At 38.2% G+C, this 22,957-nt stretch overlaps 1 protein-coding gene across 1 annotated transcript; it reads right to left on the bottom strand.

Annotated features, from left to right (window-relative positions):
• Positions 1–1,841: 1,841 nt before the first annotated feature.
• LOC146806203 (olfactory receptor 52D1-like) lies at positions 1,842–2,840 on the bottom strand. Its single transcript, XM_085623892.1, has one exon. It carries the CDS (start codon positions 2,838–2,840, stop codon positions 1,842–1,844), a length of 999 nt encoding a protein of 332 aa, XP_085480018.1.
• Positions 2,841–22,957: the final 20,117 nt, after the last annotated feature.

Genomic DNA, 22,957 nt, shown 5'->3' with positions numbered 1-22,957 from the left:
GCTATAGTGGTGGATTCTGCCTAGCTTAGATGCCTACCCTAGCGATCCAGAAAACCCATTTCTAACAGCTCTCCCTTCCAACCCCTCTACTAATTCAATTACAGGGGCTCCCATCTGGCTGGGTATGCAGGAAGTGGGGGTGGACCTGATTCCTGTCCTCACTATCTTTCTCCCTTTGAAGACCAATTTGACTACCCAGCCCTCTTCTTGTCTTTTCGCCTGCTGCTGTAGACGTCCTCCCACCAGATCTCTCCTTTACCTCAGCCCAGGACACTTCACACCTAATTAAGAGTGTTTGGCTCAGCCTGTCAAAGGCTGGCCAATCAGAGGAGGCTGCTACAGAGGTGAATTCAGTCACATCAGAAGAGTAAGTTCTAGAATCTATTTTATGTAATAGTCATCCAACCTTGGCAAGTTGTTTGATATCATTTTCATACCTTGAAGTCTTATTTTAGCTCACTCCTGTCAATAGTTAGACTTTATTAAGGTTAAATAAAGGCTACCTATGTTAGCCAATGGAGCTAATACACTACAATGGGGAAAAATAAATTGCCAGGTTTTTCATCATCAGGGCTTATAATACATATTTTATAATGTCCCTGCTTACGTTAACATGGCACCCTACCCTTCAGCCATTTGGGGTAGGCCTTATATGTACAAATATTGGAGTTTAAGACTTTGGGAGTACCTTTAATTCCAAAGTCGAATTTTCATATAATGTTACTTTAAAACCAGCTTGCACTGCACGGCTGACTTTTAAAACGACAACAGGCAACAAAGTAGTGCACACTTAAGTGCATTAAAAATCTGCTGGGCCTTATACCAATTGAAATTGCACTAATTTCCAAATACTTTCTAAACAGAGCATTGGCCCTGGGCCTGGTTAGCAGAGCCCAGTGTATAATAAAATTCAGTAACCAACAGTATCAGTCAAGAAATGGGGATGATCAGGGCAAACAGAATGAATTTCTCACAGCATCTAGTAGAGGTGGAGAGTATTGTGGTGTAAGGTTCAGGACCCAGTAGGGCTATAATGTGAGATGAGTGTATCATCAAAGGAATTTTCATCCATGTGACTGTAGTTATTTTTAATTATGCACAAATATTTATTACTGTTTGTGTGTAAGAAAAGTTCTGTTTCTTTGTAAAATAAAAAAGCACTCACTGGACAATAATCTATTGAGTATCGTTGTTGCTAACCAGCAAGCTAGAATTATTATCCAGCTCCACTTCCCCCATGTATACCTTGCACTAACTTCGCTGCGTCCCAACCTGAGTGAGTCAAGTACTACAATGAGGTACTGGGTCACCAGTCAAAAAGACAATTGTGGGAAATCACTTGTGAAGGTTTACATATTTTACAACTAATAACATAATTTTGTAAAGCTTACCTTGGAAAAAGGCAGCAAAGCATTGTACAGGGTCCATGCTTTAGTGTACAATTATATCTTTAAAACTCCAAAGGCGTTGCTAAAAAGTACTAATACTGGATAGGTGCAGGTGCCACATAGATGAAAAATTAGAACCCGTTTCTCAAAAGCATTTATGAGTGTGGAACGTAGAGCTACAGGAGTAGTCTTTTTCATATTCTTAAATGCCTTTGTGATTTAGCCCTTTGCTTTATACTACATGCATAACAATGTTCCCTGAGCAGTCTCATGTTATTTCTAATTTGGAAGTTTAGGGGTCAATTCATGAAGAAATGTAGGAGTACCTAAAGAGTAAAGGAATAGTACTTTAAGAGTAGGACCTGAAGTCTCCTAAATTTGATGATGTGGTCATGTCTCCATTTCTCAATAACAGAGATGGTGTCCTAGAATGTGATGAAGCAGTGATTCAGTCTATTTTTGGGTAAAAGGAATCTTCATTTGAGCTTGAATTGACAATAGTTTCAGATTTTGGGGTTTCCTTCTCTGCAAGAGTTGGTATAACCGTTTGCGGATAGCCTTTGTTTTCACACCATAAACAACTGGGTTAAACATGGGTGGGACAACAAGATATAGGTTGGCCAGCAGGATGTGAATGTATGGAGGTATGTTTTTACCAAACCTATGTGTAAAGAAAGAAAAAAATGCTAGGATATAAAATAGCAATATAATGCACACATGGGCTGCACAGGTGCTGAGGGCCTTCAGACGGGCATCTTTTGAAGGAAGATGGAAAACAGCCTTAAGAATTAGGACATATGAAACGACAATGAATATAAAATCTAATCCAGTGGACAAGAAAGCTGCTGTGAGGCCATACACACTGCTGGGTGTGATATCTGAACAGGACAGCTTGGCTATCACCATGTTTTCACAATATGTATGATGAATGATGTTGTCTCCACAATACTGCAATACTTTTACAAAGTAGATGCCAGGTGTGACAAATACAAAGCTTCGGGTGATGCACACAATTCCTATTTTTCCAATAACCTTGTTAGTGAGGATAGCTGTGTATCTTAGAGGCTGGCAGATAGCCACATAGCGGTCAAAAGCCATGGAGAGTAAAATCGCAGACTCCAGCAAAAAGTAGAAATGGACGAAAAATGCCTGGATAATGCAGCCATCGAAGGTCAAGCCACCAGCATGGAACCAAAGAATACTCAGCATTTTGGGCAAAATTGTGGAAGACAGAATAAGATCGGTAACAGATAGCATTGAAAGAAAGAGGTACATGGGTTCATGGAGGGTAGACTCAAAGGCGATTATGTATATCATGGTACAATTTCCAAGGAAGGCTACCACATATGTGGCACAGAAGGGGACCCCCACCCAGACATAGTAGGATTCAAGGCCAGGGAACCCTGCCAAAATAATTGCTGCAGGTGGTAAATGCGTATCATTAGGATCCATCAAGGTGTCACCTGCAAAGACACACAGGAGACAAGTCAGCACACAGTAAGTAGACATGCTTTAAAAACATAATTATTATTTTGAAGCAAGGAAGATCAATCAGCAAAAATATAATCATGCAAATGTAATAGAGAAACATTGTCCCAATAAGCGCTAACCAGAAGGGATAATTCCTTGAGTGACTGACAGTAAATAACTCAAGATTAAGATATGACTCTGCTGTAGCGTTTTTGATATGAGTCTCTTTCAATGTGATGCAATTCACTGATAAGAATTTTCAGGACTCTTTTTCTGAGGTCGATAGTAAGCAGTAATTTAGCATTAGTGGAATACGCAAGGGTGCACTGTCATAGAATAGGTGTCCACCACTCTTTTCACTTGTTATGAGCTTAATGGAAGGGAGTGCAACAAGAGGAAAAGGGACAATTCTATCAACAGTAATGATCACGAGAACACTTGCTGTCTTGATATGAGCATCAAGGATTCAGACAACTCCTTGTGTGAGCAGATTATGTTGCCTAATGTACTCACTAAGCAATGTTGACATTGATGTGAGCGAACAGGGTGTATAATATGGGGCTGTATATTGAATTCGCTCGGTATATGCTCTTAATCGGTACTTATAACATTTGGTTACAATCTATGTCTTTGTTTTGTATAAAGGTAATATAGTTTACAGTCTAATTAGTATTACTGAATCTACGATTAGAGGGAAGAATAATTTTATGATCTTTTAATGAAATTGAGGTGTATAAAATAATAAGAAAACAATGTTTTACCGTTTTTGACAGCTTGACCTCAGATAAAGGGCATTAGGGTGCTTACATGAACACCAATTACATTACACAGGGTTAAATTAATCTTTTCTAAGCACTGGGAAATTAAGTGATTTCCTCAGAACCACAGGGTGTTGAGCAATTGCTGGAACTCAAACCTTGTTCTAGAGCTCCAAAGCCAACTGCTCTGTCAGTAACACCACATCCTCTCCAGTTGTATAAAATGATACGATCAGATTTTTGATTAAAGAGTATACAATTAGCAGGATGTCGGGCGGAATGTTGAGAAGTGGGCTGTTAGAAATTGGGTTGTTGGTTGGCAGAGGTATGAACTTTGTCTTAGCAGGACCCACAGTCCTAGTCAAGGTAAGTCACAACACAACCTAAATTATCCTGTGCTCCTCATGTGGTAGTTTGGCACAGAGCAGTCAGGCTTAACTTAAGAGGCAATGTACACTCGGTTACAAAAATAGAGCTGATTCCTAAATAAAACAAGACCAAAACAACAACAAAAAAACATTTCAAACGTGACATTTGCTAGACTGTAACTTAAAATCCAACTTCACCATTAGTTGTGATTGTAAATTGTGAGTTCAGTGGCACCAAACTTGAAAAGTCTATGTGTTCCCAATTGGAAATTACACTTAAAAGAGGTATTAAGGTATTCTCAATGTTATCCTATGGGACAAATAGGCCTTGAAGTAATGAAAAACAAAATTTGCAGTTTTTCACTACAAAGACATAAATATTAAAAGTGCATGGCTTGCCTTTTTAAATACATGACACCCTGCCCTGTGGGTCATATAGGGCCTACATAAGGGGTGACTTATATATGTAAAAAGTAAAGGTTTAGGCCTGACAAGAGGTTCATCTTCCCAGGTTGGAGGGGCAGTGTAAAACTATGCATGCAGACTCTGCAGTGGCATGCCTGAGCCATGGTTGGTGGGCTACTTAAGTGGGTGGTACAATGAATGCTGCAGACCAACTAGGAGCATTTAATTTGCAGGTCCTGGGCACATGTAGTTCACTTTACTAGGGACTTATGAATAAATTAAATATGGCAATTGGGGTTAATCCAATATTACAATACTTAGGGGAGTGAGCACAATTACTTTAGTACCGGTAAGCAGTGATAAAGAGTACAGAGTGCCAACGCCAACAAAAATGTGGCCAGAAAAAGTGGAGGATAAAACTTTTGGGGTTGTCCCCGCAGAGAGGGCCATTTCCAACATAGACACAGGCTGAAATACACATCTCTATGTGTGCTGTACTCATGTCAAGTAAGTTCTCCTTGGTATTAAGCAATCAGGCCTCAGTTCATGGAGGTAAGAAATCCCAAGTTTTGAAAAAACAAATTAACATGTTAGACCTCTTTGAGAATGGTTTGTAGTAGTGGTTAATTAAACCTCTATATGAGACTATGACATTGATACTAAATGATGCCACAAAGACCTCAGATCACAACACTGAATTTGGCAATACAATGTAATTCAGTGGCAGCAGGAGCCAAGCCGCTGCAGAACAAAACACCCAAGACAGCTGCCAATTAGGAGTCTGAGGGCAACACAGAAACAAATGGGAAAATTAACAGTCAGTGCTTCAGATGCCTGTGAAAAACAGGGCTGAGTGATGATGATGATGAAGACATCATTCACCTGCATGATTTGGATGCAGAGGGCCATAGGTATAATATGGATCTTAATTCTAATGCAGACTCTGTAAATGATAATAAAGAAGAAGGATGTGAAGTTGGAAAGTGAAAAGGAGATATAAGTCTTTATTTTCAGCAAAACCAGGAGTCATTTATGCAAGGGGAATTAAGGAGATTAATTTTGTGCAAGGTTGAGGTTGAATTTGTGTCTTTTTTATCAGCAAAAGACAGGAAGATTATACATCATATAAACTGTAGCTGTAAGCAAAACAAATCAAATCTAGAAAGGTGTCTTTAGAGACATGAGGAGATGGATGAGTACCACACACTTCCGAGTGTGATAGTGGCAATCATAAATTTGTGCTTAAAGGCGGGGTGGACAACAACTATGAGGGCTGTAAAATTGATGATCCCAGTCAATTGAATCATGACTTTCTTATGATGGCTGCGGATTATCGTTAAAGTTTGATATGAAAACTATGCTACAAGATCGATGGTATCTACCGAGTGAAACACATTTTTGAGCATTCATAATTTTTAGGATGATCAGGCACAGTTTAAAGTATATTAAATGAGTACTGTACCCATCAGAGAAAATGTAAAGCATGTATAATGGGGATGACGTGAAAATGTGTTCCATAATGAAACATCATTACAGTAGGAAGCAGTATCAAACATATATTTTTAAATCAAGTTTCTTTATAGGGGTATAAAATGAGACTGCTGCTGTTTCATAAAGCATAGTAAATTAATACATGAAGAACTTTGCGACTGCTGCTATTATCATGTATATTTTTTTTTGCATTGCAGAAAAATATATTACAACACACTGAGAGCAAAAATTACAGTACAAAATACTATCAGAGATGTCACGTTTTAGTGGGACGAATATATCTCTATGGCTTGGAGATCTTGTTGAAGTTCATAAATATATAGTGAAAAATTATGGTATATACTTTATATCAATGGTAATAGATATGATGTGAAAGTACACCCTTGTGGATTGATTAATAAATAAATCCGGGAGCTCAGTCACAAAAGCATTAAATCACATTTTCAGCAAAGGTAGAATCGTGAAAAAGTTCCAAGAGGATTGAGGCAACAAGGTAAAAAACAAAACGCTGAGAGTTATGCTGAATCAATATAGGGTAAAATAGTTAAGACAGAGGTCGTAGAAAGGTTTTACCACTTTCAATAATTCTCATTACATGGACCTCTTACAAGATTTAATTGAAAGTTACAACTGCAGATATAGGACCATTAAGAGGTGATCTGTAGAAATAAGCTTCAGAAAACTAGCTGAATATTTGGAGAACAATGAATGGACATATGATCAACAACACCTCAGTTTAAAAAAAACATAGTAAAAAATAGTGTTTATGCTGGTGAAAGGCTGTAAGCAGAGTTCAACAAATTGAACTTTTGTGATAGACAAGAATTCTATGCATGTCAGCATTACAGTTTTTTACCTAAAATATTATGAGAGAGAGGAGGTCATTGGTTTTTTTTCAGTGCTAAGTTATAAAAAATAAAACTGGACCAATATCAATTGTACCCTATTGAGAAAGTGTTGTCAATGAAGGGTCGAGGGCAGCAAAGCCATTGCCTGGTTACATAGAAGGGGGTAGTCAATACATTTAACAGCTGGGTTTCTGCACAAGAATTAAAATATATAAAAGTCTATGACAAACTATGAGAGTTTAGGTTCCTTCAAAGCACCATGGAGACATGGCCTTTTAATCTGATGGTTCCCAGGAATGCATCTAGGAGAACCTTCCCTAACACCCACATTTCAAATTTTACAGTGAAACTGCTGAAGCCAATCTATCTACAGGGGTAAATTCAGTACTGCTCATGATGGACACTTTTAAAGCTGGGGATGATATATTTACTGTTGTACAAAACAAGGAAGTTGCTTATGAACTTACGTTCCCACCAGGGCACTATGGCAACGTAAGTAACATAGCAGAATTTAATGACCTTAGATTAATGCATGATCCAAGACAGAGAAAAGTAGTGTTCAGGAATATATAAGTCAGACGTAAACAATTTGGGAGACTGCTAGGGCATATGCCTAATGTTAAGGACACTGCGAAATTGTACAAAGCGTACAGGAAAGTACATGTTAGTTTTCACATGCCATATCATCGAATATCAGAGCATGGTAGATGGTTATGTACCTGTCCTCCGCTACACAGAATCACCAGCAGAAATAATAACATGTTAAATATTTACACCAAAAGAGACTATGTAGCAGTCAGCAAACATATTTTCATATGGTAAAGTTGGAAAAAAAGAATGACTTTGAAGATATAAAGTGGGTGGAGTAATAAATACGCTTAATTTCATCCTCAGAGTGGTGACACATACTAGAATATTGATTTTACAGAGAAAGGATGCTGATGTGTTTCTCTGTTGAAATTATTATCAGTAGCCTACTACTGACCGGCAAGTTTGAATTTTGACTGACGTAATCGTAATAAAGCTGTCGGAATTCAAACCAAGGATGTTGGTCAGAGGCTTTCTGACCAACATCCAAATTAGGGCCTAAATGTAATAATGCTACTTTCAAATAAGAAACACCTACACATTAAATTCTTTGACTTTTCAAAATATTTATTAGAAGCCCAATTCACTGATTAATTCAGACTTGTAATACATTTTTTGGGAAATGTACTTCTAGAAGGTTACCATTACACTCCCTCTAGAAGCCCATTTGCATTAGTTCCAACCATCACCCAGAAGATAAATAAACATCCCTTGAGGAGGTGTGAGCTTGTTCCCGTGGCTGAGAAAAGACCGTGAGCATGTGCAGGTGTTCAGTTTCTCTGGCAAGAGGACTATCTGGGCTGTGCCCTGGAACTTGATTACTCGATTAGCTGAAATCTGTGTGGATCCATTCTTTGTTCCCCCAGTCAGGCCGGCACCAATTCTAGTGGGATTGGAGATGCTCCAGAACTGGTTTAGAGTGACCACAGAAGAAGGGTTGCTCCTTTTCCCTGGTCACATCTCTGGGGTGGGCACACATCCTCTGCACACCTAAACTACATAGTGGTGAGTAGTATATGCTAGTAATGTGTGACTTCATAATACATACTTTGGGAATGGATAAGGAGTAGTAGGAGAAAAACCTGTCAGTGCCCCTTTCAGAGTAGGTGGTGGTACTTTATTACATCAAAAGCTTCAGTGTTGTGGAGATTTGTGGAAAGTAGACCAATATTACCAGTATGAGAAATCTTTGTGAATAATATTTTTAGTCAGATGATGATCTGTGAGTATTAATGTATTTAATGGATTAACTGAGTTGTCTCTGAGTAAAAAGAAACAGCTCTGTATTACCATATTGGTGCAATTTAGGTCTGCATCTTTTTGGAAGGGCATGGTTCATATTGGTATATTTTGGTTATCCCAACACCGAAGTTTTAAAAATAATTCACTAGAGATCACAGAGTTCACATATATTGTATTGAGTCATATACACCACTGTTTAATGATTCTATTAGACTAATGCAACTGCTGGAAGCCTTTCAATTATAACTCAGCAATGTAAAGATTGCACACTGTTGGAAAGTGGATTATTAGTAGTGATAAGTAGTAACTTACCACTAGTAATAAGGCCAGTAATAAGGCCACAAACACAATAAAATGGTCAGTCAAGGTCGCAATACATTACTCCATTTCTCGACCCTTGGTAGCTGGCAATGGGCAGGCAGACGTAACTTAGGAGACAGGTGTGTAAAGCATTTAAAAACACCAACACATTAAGTAAGTAAGACATAACATAAAATAAAAATCCAACTCCAAATTTATAAAACTAGGTTATATTTCTACAAACAAATAGCCACTGCAACGACAAAAAGTGAATGTAGGGAACCAGAGATATGGATTTTCAAAGAATTAAAGTAAAACTAGCACTTAGAAACAAATAGCTCTCAAAGGTTAAACAAGGTTGTGCTGGACCAAGACAAAGTCAAGAGTTCTTTGGACCTTCTTCTAGAAGTGTTTATTGATGCAGGAAAGTGGTCCACAGCAACAACCAATGGTTCAGAGGTTCTGGTTTGCCTGTTGGGTTCTGGGACTACAACTCCCACAACTCCCCTGGTCAACTTATGGAGCTTTTTACAACAGATCCTCCTAACTTCTTCAAACTTCTGAAACTTCTTCCTCAAGGTCCTCCTTGAGGGTTCAAAGTGTCCTCAAGACCTGAAGACCAATACAGGGGTCTAAAGTCTGTGAGATAGTTCTTGGGATGTTGGGATTACAACCTCCACAATGCACCAGGCCAAAACCTTAAAATTCCACTGGAAGCATTCCAAGATGGGGACTTCTTGGTAGAGATGATGCAGGTCATCTCAGTTAACCTGTAGCTTGCAGGGAGTCCACTCCTTAATCCTTCTTGAAGCAAGACAAAGTCCTTAGGGCTGTAGTTCCCAGTGTGCAGCAGGGGCAGTTCTTTAGAGTGAAATATGTTAGGGTGCAGGCCAGGGTTCCAGCAGAGTAGTCCTTCCCCTTCTATTTTCAGTCAGCAGATCTGAGTTGCTTGGCAACGTTTCCATTTTTATGCTATGTTTCTGGGTATCAAGCAGTGGGGCACCCCTGACTAATGGGATACAGGAAGCCACCCAGGTATATGAACACTTCCTATCCCAGAAAGCATTATTCTCTTAAAACCCAACCGGGAGGAATTCTCTCCTTGGAGGTTATACCAGGCAAGGCCAACCCACTGTCATGCCTAAGATTACCTAACACTCCCCTTCCATCCCTCTACTTAATCTAATTATAGGGGCTCTGCTGTGACTTGGGTGGGAGGATGTGGGGGTGAGCGTGTGGTGTCCTAAAGTATTATTCACCTTTTGAAGACCAATCTGACCACCCGTCCTCCCTCCTGCCTTCCGATTCTACACTTTCAGTTCTCCACCCACAAAAAACTCATTGTCTATCTAAGAGGCTACTTCATTAAGACAGCCTTGCTACACCTGGCAGAGGCTAGTCAATCAGTAGACAGCAGCTGGAAGGCTGGGTTTTGGCTTCCAGAAAAGAAAGTTTAATAACGTATTTTCCGTGATAGTTATTATAAATCTAACAGTGGCAAGTTGTTGGATTTATCATAACTAAATTTCAAGTCCTTAAATTATATTTTTAGCTCCCTCCTACCAATATTTATACTTAAATGAGATATTGCAGTGGTAGCCTATGGAGCTCATTATCCTCAGTGGGGAAAAGAAAAGTAGCAATCTATTTTATTCTTCCTTTGGAAAACACTCTCCTCGATTGTTTTGTAAAAACAGGGACATGGTGTATATACTGTTTAAAAGAAATATATATGCGATGTACTATTTGCACTAATACTTGATGAATTTTTGAATTTTCTTTTTATTAATTGACATGCTGTTTGACACTGATCAAAGATGTATGTTTTTATAATGATGTGTAAATCTATGAATTTGGTATGATGCACAATTTTTAATGTTTTTAATAAAACGCATCATAATTTAGAGGTTGTTTTGTGGCATTACAAATACAGACACATGGGTCTTTGGTATACTTGATACGAAGGATTGAAAGTTTTTTTTATTTTTACTTAGTTACCGAAGAGAATTAAAATCTGTCTTCTTTGACTTGGTACGCCCTGTCCCTTTGGTACGTTGATTTTCCCCTCGCCAGGGTTTATAAAACATCTTTTTTAATATCCCTGCTTATAGTTACATGGCACCCTACCACCAGGGCACCTACATGAGACCTTAGGCATGTTGTATATGTAAAAATAAGATTGATTACTATTTTGGAAGTACCTTTAATTCCAAAGTTGAATTTGCATATAAATACTATTTAAATGGAGCCTGCAAGGCAGGACTGGTGTTCACTCTAGTGCAGGAAATATACTGGGCCTCTGAACCTCCCTGCCTTATTACATAATAGGTTTTTAAAGGTCATATGAACCCCCTTTAAACACACAATGTGATCCGGCACTCCACTCAGTGGTGACACATATTATAAATAACAAACTTTCAGATCCAAACAGTAGGTCTTTGTATAGCTTTTTTTTTATTCAAAATCTTCTTTAAAAGGAAACGAGGTAGCCAATGCGTTTCATCCCTAAGGACTTCTTCAGGGCTACAGACAAACATATATAAAAAACACTTTCAATATAGTCATATTTACAAATTTATATGTACACATTAAAAACATCATTTGAGATACCACTTGCAGTTTAAACAGATAATATTAGTTCTACTCACATTCCATAAAAAGTATCATATTATGTCTATAGAAAAAGCTGTATGATTCTTTTAATGTATATTATTAAAAAACAAGACCTACTGAAAAAACAAATATCAGAATTTACATCTGATTTAGATGATTCATATGGAGGGTCCAATTACTATTCTAGTATCTTATATGTCTCAAGGAGCTCGGTTTGCAATTTATTAATTAAGGCAAGCACTATAATTATCAGATTCAGTAATGGTTAAAAGAGGGAGGTGGGCAAGACACAATATTTACAACATCATCTCCCACTAATTAGAATGGTATCTGTCATCTTGAAATATTCTGAGAATTTCGTCATTACTGTGTTGATTAATTATGATTTGATGTAAATAATATGTATTATAATACATGAAGAGCCACCCCATATTATTGTAAAGGTGCTTGCCCAATAAGTTTCCAACATCTGTTTTCTATTTTCAAAATAAGAATAACTTGCGGTATGTCAACCACTTTCGAAGGACATCTTATATAACGAACGCTGGAAAGATAGGGCATGCATTAACCTCATAATCCTATTATTTAGGTAGCTTTAAGGGTAATTTTAAGACTGGGCACACATACCTCAGTTGAATTTAACGTAGTTTTGGTTCTCAAGTCTCAGGAGCGTTATCGATAATTAGCTCACATTCCACATCCATAAATATCAAAGGGGTGGCATGTTAACCTTTCGTAACCTAAACATTTTTTTTTGCAACCTTTTAGTTCAAAAAGAGATGGGGGGCACTGCTAGGACATATAAAAATGCCCTATTTGTAGATGCAATCAACTGGACTAAGGGTATTTACATATGTTGAAAAATCACAATAACGAAGTTCGTGTATACCCTCTAAATGGTCTGGCACCCAATATGTTAGTATGAGTGTGAAAAAAGCTCAGATATAAATATCAACATCCTTCCCTTATCTAGACCACCCTCTTATCCCCAGTTAGATAGCGTTAAAGTAAAGCAAAAGGTCAAAAAATGGGAGAGGGGAGAATATACTACGCTATAGGGTCTAACTCCGTACTTACTTGTAGTAGCCGTTCAATCCTCGGCCATGTCCGTGAGCCTCCTGTCGGTGTCCCGCAGTGTAATAATCTGTCTATGTGCCGGCATTTAAATAACCCGCCCGTGTCCGCACCTGAAATCAGTTTGGGAAAACGCCCGCTTTTCTTAAGGTAAATAGTGCCGCCATCTTATAAAGGACCGTAAGTGTATTATAATTAGTATAAAGTGACATCGAGCTGTATGACAATATATACTGGATGTGATTCAAAATACCCAGATAACAGTATAACTAAATATATTTTAAAAGATTTTCATAAAACTTGCTCAATTGAACCTATTTCATAGTTTGACATCATTTAAGACCAACGTTAGAATAGGAAAGAGCACATTTCTCGTAGCATGGTAAACGGCGCCATTTTGTAACGTACCGGAAATATATGAAAAACATTACGAGCAGAACACGGGCTGCCCTAATATAGAGTTCTCATTAAGAGCTCTGGAGACGCCATTTTGTAATGGTCCGAGAGTCCATTTAGACAGCTATAAATAGCAGTTTATGCCCGGTTACGCTTGCGAAGCCTAATATCTAACCTACACTTATCAAATGTTATTAAGGTGGAAGATATTTCTAAATAATTACTGGAAGTTTCACAATTAAAGGAGAAACTATTCTGAAATATAAATTTGCACTGCCCCAACATCATCTTAAGTGAGCAACGAATTTTAGAGTTAAACAATGGAAATTATATGTCGGTAAAATTACCATATTTAGGGACATCGAAAGTATACTCTGATTTCAAGATTAACGAGTACTAGAAATAAGTCCATTTTGTTCTTTCACCAAGCGTGCGACTATTGATATCTCTATTTGTCCACATTGACAACGTTTCTACTTGAATAGTGACAGAATGTTAGAGTATTTTTGTGTAAAAGGCTGATTAATGGATGTTTAATGTGTCAAAAAGACATGTTCAATACAACAGCTATAGAATATATCCTTTAAGTTGTCACAGATACGTCGTCCCATGAAAATTAAAAATAAGAACATTCAATAACATATCAGTATATCTCTTTTCATAGCTAGTGATACATTCTTTTATCATTGTTCAAGCATCATACTGATAATTCAAAAAACGACCATTTCACTTACATCAATAAAAAGACATATCATTTCAAATGACCCAAAGCACTGATCTAATAGAGATGAGTGCATAGAATGGCACAGTGATACAGATCATTTCATGAAAAATGGTACATTTCATTATTAATGTTCAGGCCCATGTTGATAGTTCTAAGGCGACCGATGCAACTCGCTTCAGTCTGTCTCATCATTTTGACTCTTGTCACCACCCGTCTCAGCGACATCTACATGATCACTTGCATGGAACCATATTTTAGATCTTTCCGGATGCATTTCATGAATATGATTAGATACTGGGTATCAATCATCTCTATTTTTTCACAGCCCTTATGTGCTCTTGTATTCGAGTTTTTAAATTCCAAATACTACTGCCCACATATATTTTATTGCAGTCACACCCAATGATGTATACAGTGAATGTCGTGTAACAATTAAGGAAAGCATTTATTTTGAATTTTCTTTCCATATTGTATTGGAATTCAGATATTTTATGCACTCCAAATTGACAGATGTTACACGAGCCACACACAAAGAACCCCATAGGTTTCTTCGGTAGCCATGAGATCATAGTTTTTTGCTGTTTCTTCACATAACTAGGGCAAAGCATGTTTTTTAGTGTTTTACCCCTCTTATGTACCACTTTTGGTTCATCAGAAATGGTACTGGCTGGTAATTGTGCAGATATTAGTAAGTGCCAGTTCCTTCATAGGATGGTATAGATATGATGGCTAAAGGCATTATATTTTGTTATTAATACAACACTCTCATTTGTGCCTTTTCAGTCTTGGGTTTTTGAATTAACGTGCTTTGCCTATTTGTTTTCCTGATTCTCATCTCTGCCTGTTGAAGGCATTTGTTTGAATATCCTCTACATTGGAAGCTCTCTTTTATGATCTGTATGTTAGTATGGAAGGTATGTTCTTCACTGCAGTTTCGCGATATGGTATGGTGTTTTTGGTTGTGTCAGGGTGTGCACTTTCACCGTGAAGTACACTGTTGCATGAAGTTGGTTGTCTAAAGAATTTGCTTTGAATCTTGTTGTCTGAGACATACAGTTTAAGAACCAGAAAGTCTATGCTTTCCCTTAATTATTTAATGGTTAACTTCACATTGAACCTATTTGTATTAAGATAAGACAAATACGCCAACAGTTCTTCCTCACCACCATTCCAAATAAGCAGAACATCATCTATGTACCTTGCACAAAAGATAATGTTATTACTCCATTTCCTTGAGCCAGGTCCCCAGGCATGCTCCATCTCATACAAACCCATAAAAAGGTTTGCATAAGATGGAGCAAACCTGGACCCCATGGCCGGTCCCTGTTTTTGTAGGAACCATGTTCCATTATGTAGAAAGACATTCATAGTGAGAATCATTCGTGCCATCTCAAGAAGCATCATGGTATGCTCTAGATGCTTCGCATTTCTCTTATATAGGAAGTGCTTTAGAGCTTCCAGGCCTCGGTCTGTGTGGATACAAGTAAATAATCTGTCCACATCCATTGTAACGAACATGAGCTCTTTGCTGTCCCAACCAAATTCCTCAAGTTTGCAGAGAACATCCCTACTATCTTTAAGACACGCTGGCAGGTTTCTAACAACTGGTTGTAAAAACCCATCGGCATACTCTGATAAATTGTCAGTTGGAACCCCAGTACCAGAGATGATTGGCCTTCCTGGTGGAAATACTCCCCCATCATGAATTTTGGGGAGTATATATATGCATGGGTATCGACTCTCATGGGCCTGTAGATAATGATATTCTTGATCAGAGATATGTCCCGATTCATGCCAGTCCTGTAGACATTCATTAATAATTCTCTCAATACTACGGATGGGATGTTCTTTCAATTGCTCATAGCAATCATTATTTTGTAGTTATCTATCTATCTCACCCAAGTAATCCTAAAGGTCCATAAGAACAATGTTCTCCCCTTTGTCTGCTTCACGTATTACTAATTGGGGGTCCTCTTGTAGTGTTTTTAGAAGAGCCATTTCTTTTTTTGAAAGATTGTACTGTTTTTCACAATGGGAGTTTTTTCCATGGCTGTCCTCTAATTGGCACAACTATTGCGTGACCTTATCTAAGAATTTATCAAGGTTTGCAACTTGAGATCCTGGTGGTACAAATCGAGACTTATTATGTAACCCACTATCAACACTGGTATCTTCACATATGTTCAATAACCTGGCCATTTATACAATGTCTACATCAAGGTCATCCTCATCTAATGTGGCCAACAAATAAATATGATCTCATTCAGCAATTGTCAAACCAGAACCATCAACATTGATTTTCAAAGTACTAGTACAAGCAGACGGATGTTCAGAAAAATATTTTTGTAATCGTAACTTTCTCAAGAATTGATAAACATCAATATGTACATCCACCAAGTTACAGTTTTTTGTTATACAAAAGTTTAGCCCTTTTTGTAGTACAGACATTTCATTGGCATTCAGGGACTGGGAGGATAAATTAATAACACTTAATTTATTAGAGATCAAACACTCTTCTCCCTCACCTTGGGTTATATCATTCATGGTAGACACTATTTCCTTATCTGAGTTAGTTTGGTTTGCCATCTCGTTTGGACCCCTTTTCTTGTGTTTTTTCCCTCCCCGCCTGATTCTGTATTATGATTTCTCTTTTTGTTCCCCAGCCTGTAACGCTGGACTTCTTGTAAAAAAAGAGAAGTGGAAGGGACAGTCTCAACATTACTAGGTTCCTCCCCGGGGTCACTTTCCACAGATGATAAAGAGATACTGCTAGAAGACACACTGGAAGGTTTCTCTATAGGTTTTGTCTCAGTCAGGGGTTTTGAAGTAATGTCGTCGTATTTTTTTGAAAAGGTAAAAATCCTTCCTCGTTCATAATCAGCTTCATCCCTTATTATTTTTTTCTGTTTTTTGTCCTTGAGATAGATTTGATACAGATAAAGCTCTTTTTTAAGAATCTCATAGTTCTTTTGGGTAGCTTCTTTAAGATTCATATCTAAGATTTCTTTCTCCAAGTTTGTAATATCTTCTCTAATCTTTTTCACCTTTCTCTCAGCATTCATAATCAGGATGCCCATCATCCTAAAAGAGGAGTCATAAAGACCTTCCTCCCATTCCTCCAAAAAATCATTTTCTAGATCTTCATAGTTCGGGAAGATTAGTATTCTCAGGCCACGGGGTATGTTCCTATTTTCCAAATATTTTTTCAATGTGGCCCGACTCACCACTTTCCAAGCTCTTGTTTCTTCAGTCTTTCCAGACGGAAGAATTTATCTTTTAGACCCTCACATTTCTGATTATTCTTTTTCACATTCTCAGTTGGTGAGCATTTCTTATTCCTAAACAGCTCCCCCAACATTTCTTTTCGGTTATCCTCAAACTCCATTATAGGTGACGTGGATCCCGGGTAGTGCTAGTCTGCCCAATTTAAATATATTATCACAAAGCACACAGGGTATGGAGCAACAATGACTGCACCTGTGGAGTGTTCCATAGGGGGCGGAGGTTTATTGCGCCTCAGATCCTTGGCACCCGAGAGAAGAGTTACTTTAACCCAACTAGTGGCTAGGTGCAGTCATTGTTGCCCCATACCCTGTGTGCTTTGTGATAATATATCTTATGAACCCCCTTGCCTTATTATATACTAGGGACTTACAGGGATCTGTCATTGCCAATTATAATTAAACCTAACCATATACTTTTAATCAGAGCACAGGCCCTGGGTCTGGTTAACAGAGCCCAGGGCACAATCAAAGTCAGAAAACCAGCACCTTGCAGACAAATGAGGGTAAAATGTGGAGGGACACTGCAAAGAGGTCCTAATTTCTCACCCACACATACACTTAGATATATAAGATAAAAATATATTTAGATATACAATAAAAAGTTTAGGGTATATAGAGAAGGTATTATGCCATATGTTTTCACAAGACTTGCCACTATGGAATATTTGCAGAGATTAGTTTTTCACTTTCTTTGCTTACATTCATTGTTTTAAAATGTGTACACCTTTCTTGAAGTAAAGAATTGCCATTATTAATTACGATTTTTTCTTCTCCTAGAACAGAACAAATTTAAAGTCAAGATGCATAAAACGTTTAGTTGTTGCAAACTATGTGATTCTCAAAATGTGTGTTTTTTTTTCTCTCCGTACTAAACTCATTTTTGAAGTCAGTTATGTTTTAGTGACTTCCAAAATATGTTTATAAATAATTTACAAATTGCTAACAGAAAGTGGTGTATTGAGGCAGTCCCTTCCAAGCAACCATTCCGTAACCTATGTATCAATCATTTGCAACTGGAATTCTTTTTTGCAAACTATTGATAAATGATCTATTCTAAAGATGGGCTGATAGCTTATTCGCTAAAGAGAAGGTTTTTTTTTTACCCTTTAGTACTTGAGGCAAAGTTTTCAAGTGGAATAGGCAGTGCCCCTGAAACTGTTTTTAAAAGCCAGCCTTTTTAAAACTAGCCCTTTTTTCTTTAAGGAAATTAGATTGCTTTAAAAAAATAAATAATCATAGTAATGGAGAAGTGGCCTAATGGCGAGCTGTCTTCTTTTGATCTGGGGAACCAGGTTCGAGCCCTAGTCTCATCTCAACATCCGGTGGTTCTGAGCAAATCATTTCCTGTGCCTAAAAAAGAAACATGTTCAATGAAATCTGATGCTCATGTAAAGACAGCCACACAATAGAGGGAATAGGTGTGAGTCATGAGCTGGTGCAATGGGAGAGGGAGCTGAACACAGACCCACTTGCAACTGAATAGGGTGTGCTCTGCCTTCACATATAGGACCTAACAACCCCAAACTGTCCCTGCAGCCAGCTTAGAGCCAAAGCAAGGGAGTCAGGAAATTCCATGTACTTCAAAGAACTTTTCTAGAAGCTTCTCCCACATCCCAGAAGGAGAGCACCTACAAAGGACCTTCAGACCCACTCTTTGGTTCAATTTTGGATCTGCAGAAGGACTACCAAAGGACTGCCGGCTGCTTTGTTTGCTTTACACTCTGCAAGACTGCTATGCTGTACTGGAAGGACTCGTTTGCTACCTGGAACCTGTCTTTAACTGTCATAGGCCAGCCCTGCTGCTGAGCCCTGCATCGTCACCTGAACCCAGGACTACCAGAGTGAGACTGAGAGGGAGCAGTGTGGCACAGCAGCCAGAATGGCTGACTCCTGAGCGCGGGTTTCATGGTTCGATCACTGGCAGCAGCTCAGCTCAGCATCATGTGACTCTGGGCAAGAACTCACTTAATCTCCCTGACAGCACCCAGAACTTTGAAACATTAAGGGGTGATATGTTCGCGCTTTACAAATATTGATTATTATTATTATTAATAATAACATTATACTCCAAGAGCTAGTTTGCTGACCTCCAATTCAAAGCCACAGAGACACAAAGGATCACTATGCCATTGAACTTAAGATAGCCTGGCTGATGAGGGGTGTTACTATGAAAATGGTCCCAGAATGCTTGTTACCGGTCCAAGGAGGACCTGGCTTGGCAGTTCAGGCTGGAGTTTTCCCATGGTGAACAGGATTATGGCTGATTTGCATATGACTGTGTCCAAACAGGATGGCATGGTGAGCAACAAAATGATGGATATAGGCCCAGACATCTGTACTAGAGGTGAATGTTTGGCATTCTAGACATCATCTGTGTGTTTGCTACACAAAAGGCTCCCATTATCTTGTACCTCCACCTTGACCAAGTGTGAGGGAGTCCCTACCTGCCAAGAGGTAACCCCACCAGATTTGGACCCTATGTTGTGGAGCTTAAGTTACCCAAGTGGACAAATCCAAATCTGAGGACATTTTGGAAGAAAACTACTCTGAGAAACAGGAGGAGACCGGGACTAACCTGAGTGTCTGTCTGCCGGAGGTACATCGCCAGTTGGATTGACTTTGTGCCCTCTCTCACTACATTTTTCTCAACTGCAGCAAACCCTTTTCAGTGGTCCTTGACCAGAAAGGTATCTAGCCTTGTGGAACTGTCTTCGGCTTCAGCCTTCTGCCTTGTCCAACTAGAGATTTTTGACTTCCATTTCGGAGACGAAGAATACAATCTTCACTGCTGTTATGACCCAATGCCATCCAATGATGATTCATCCTCCTCAGACATCTCCTGCAGCCTGCTCCTGCTGAACTTACCTTCCAAGTCGCTTTTTCTTGAAATTTCTTATAAGTTCAAATGTAAGCGCTGGCAGGGCCCAATCCAGTTCTTGAATCTAAACCATGCTACATCACGGTCGGCCATAGTTTTGACTTTGACCTGGTCTTGCGGGACTATATGTCTGCTGTTTGGTGCTTTGATCTTTGAAGCACTAATATTTACTAAAGAAATTCATAGCTTTGCCTCTACTGATTCAATTTTTGTCTGTTTGTTGTCAAATAATTTAATAAAATGTTCTCTATTTTTCTCAATTGGTTTAGAATTTTTCTCGTGTTGTGTTTTCACTTTATTACAGTTTGTGTGCTGCATAATGTCTATACACATTGTTGCTAAGTTAAGAATGACTGCTTTTTGTGCCAAGCTGTCCAGCGTTAAGTACATGTTAATTTAGTGACTGTTTGTGGTTCACCCTGCAAGGGACTGTGGCTGTTGCTTGACCAGGGCTCACATCCCAGTCAACCAGCAACCCAAATTCTCATATTATTAATTCAACAAGGCTGTCCATGACTCATAAAATTCCTTTTTAGTGAAGTTATTAGTACATATGTCAGTTCACAAAATAAGTTTGCAATGGGAAAAAATCAGAGTCGCAAATTGTAACTGCTTTTTGTTACCAGAGAGTCAGCAGTACATATGGTCCTGGTTTCTATATCCAACATAGCTGGCATTAGGAGTTACTGTGCCAAGGCTAAATCTTGTAGAACTTCATTTGTTTTCAACTACATAATTATAATAGCAATACTAACATTTTTATTTGTGCTACATAGCTCATGTTAGGGAGTGGAAATATGACACATTTTCAGGCGTGAGAGTATACCTCGCAGTGTGTATTTTAGCAGTAACAGTCTATACTTGTGTTGGTCCCAGATATTTTCTTCCCTTCTCCTGGACAGAATACAATAATGGTGCATATGATTTTTAGAACTACCCCTCTGTTGTGACAACCAATGATATAGCATCTTCATATAAAGCCCCGATTGGTATCTCTGTAGTTTTAAAATTACATATACTGTACAGTATTGTACATCAGAGGCTCCCAGTTCTCAAGGTCTATTCTCAACCCTGTGATACAGATACAAGACTTTTTCAATCTTAGTAAATCATAATCATTTTTTTTCTAAAGCCAGAACTACTTTGTAGTTGTGATTCCTTCTAATATCTGACATACATACGTGCAATCTCTGTTAGTTTTGTGTTGTTCTTCTGACAAATATCAAATAACCTATGTCTGGGTGTATTAGATGAGACATGCATGCATGTTTGCAGTTGTGACCCCTTCTAACCTCTGCCATACATAAGTGCAATCTGTGTTAGTTTTGTGACAATTATAAAACAACTTTGTGTGGTTGTGTTAGATGAGACATGAATGCATGCAGTCTATTGGCTATTTTGTGTAGTTGATTTTGGAGGCCTATCATTGAGTTGCTTGTAATCGCCAGTGGTATGAGATTCAGCTTCATGTAAATGAATATATATAGGTGCATTAAAAAATAACTGAATGAAAGCACATTATTATGTATGGTTCTCACTGACCCACTGAAGTGAAAGCCAGATTTTGATTTTGATAATGCACTGCTACGATGTTGCAGCAGGTTTTAACTTATAGGATTGGTTACTGAGATGCTTTGCACAGAGGGGTTCTAAGTGACAGTAAATGTAAACAGTAAACAAGAGCAAAGATCAAGGTGTCGGTGATGATATTCAGAAACCCAAGATGAAAAACATCCTGTAGTTCACGTTTTACTTATCTATAATCTTATGTTATGCATGGCCTCCAAAATCATCTGCCCCTTAATTCATCTACTAAGTAGAGGGGGTGGAGGGTAATGAGGAGTCTTCCATAACATGGTCACTCTTCCATGTACAAAATAGAGAAAAAAATACCTGTTCTCTATCCATCCACCCATACCTCTCCTCTAGAAGCTGCACTTATAGGCAGCACAGTCTCCTTGGTCCAGGATCTCTCTGAACCCATCAGTGACAAATAAAGGTGCTTCAGTACAGTGAGATGGTCTGAAACCTGATTGGGTGGAGTGGGGAAGGGTGTGATCTTCTACATATTTTAATAATTGAGCTTTCCTATGCTTTTTGATGGCAAAGAAAGCAAGGGCATCCATCTTATAATTAGGGAGAAGTAAGGAGTCTGAAGGGTGTTTTAAGAGGACCTTAATAATGCTTCTTTCCAAAATCTCTGGACTTTGACAATCCTAAGAGAGAGAAACTACAAAGACCAGTATGAATGTGAACTATCTTATTTGAGGCTATTTGTATTAAGTACAGGGATCAGGGGCCAAATAGATATCCCTATTTAGCTTCCATCAGGCTTTCTAAGAGTTGGGATTAAGTCAGCTGAGTGAATTCACTAAGGTTTTTGCCCATAGGGAAGACAAATTAATTATGGTAGTCCATTCTATAATCCTAACAGGCTAATAATAGAGGAAAATCAGAGCATATTTTCTCAACTTTATCCTTAAAAAAATGTTGCAAGATTATTGAAAAGAGGCTAAACTTGAGGAAAGGAAACTCTCTATGACAATAGCGTTAAGATTATGAACTAGATTTTATGAATTCGAAATGATAGAGGTAGAAAATCCTGATCTTGAAGCTTTAAAGAGTAATATATATATGATGGGATAGACTGTTCCCATTCTTGTCATTTAGCTCTTAGGATAGTGACCATTTTCTATTCAGTTTTTTTGCGAGCTCTTTTAATTCCTAAACAGTTTTGGTAAACAATGATGCAGGATAACTAAATCATTTTGTTTCAATTGTATGAATAAATACAATGGGCCCAATTCACAAAGGTAAAGTTAGACTTTTGGTCTAAGTTCAGACCAAAAGTATAATTTTACTACTTTTCGGTATTCACAAAGTTAAGTTACTAGTAGTATCTTTACGACTGTGGAGTTTCCACATTCTGGGCAGAACCTCCCCACTCAGAGTGGAAACTCTGGCCCGAGTGCAAAAACTCCACAGTCGTAAAGATACTTATCGCAACTTACCTTTGTATCAAGAAGTAGTAAAGTTAGACTGTTTGTCTAAACTTAGACCAAAAGACTAACTTTACTTTTGTGAATCAGGACCAATCTTTTCAAAAGCAGTGGATATCCACTTATCAAAT

The sequence above is a fragment of the Triturus cristatus genome, chromosome 8 (assembly GCF_964204655.1).
Source record: "Triturus cristatus chromosome 8, aTriCri1.1, whole genome shotgun sequence".
Taxonomy (NCBI): Eukaryota; Metazoa; Chordata; class Amphibia; order Caudata; family Salamandridae; genus Triturus; species Triturus cristatus.
Note: the sequence above shows the minus strand (reverse complement) of the source record. Positions and strands in the feature narration are given on the sequence as shown.

Coding starts and splice junctions, on each gene's coding strand:
- LOC146806203 (XM_085623892.1), bottom strand. CDS start 2,840: ATGGATCCTAATGATACGCATTTACCACCTGCAGCAATTATTTTGGCA.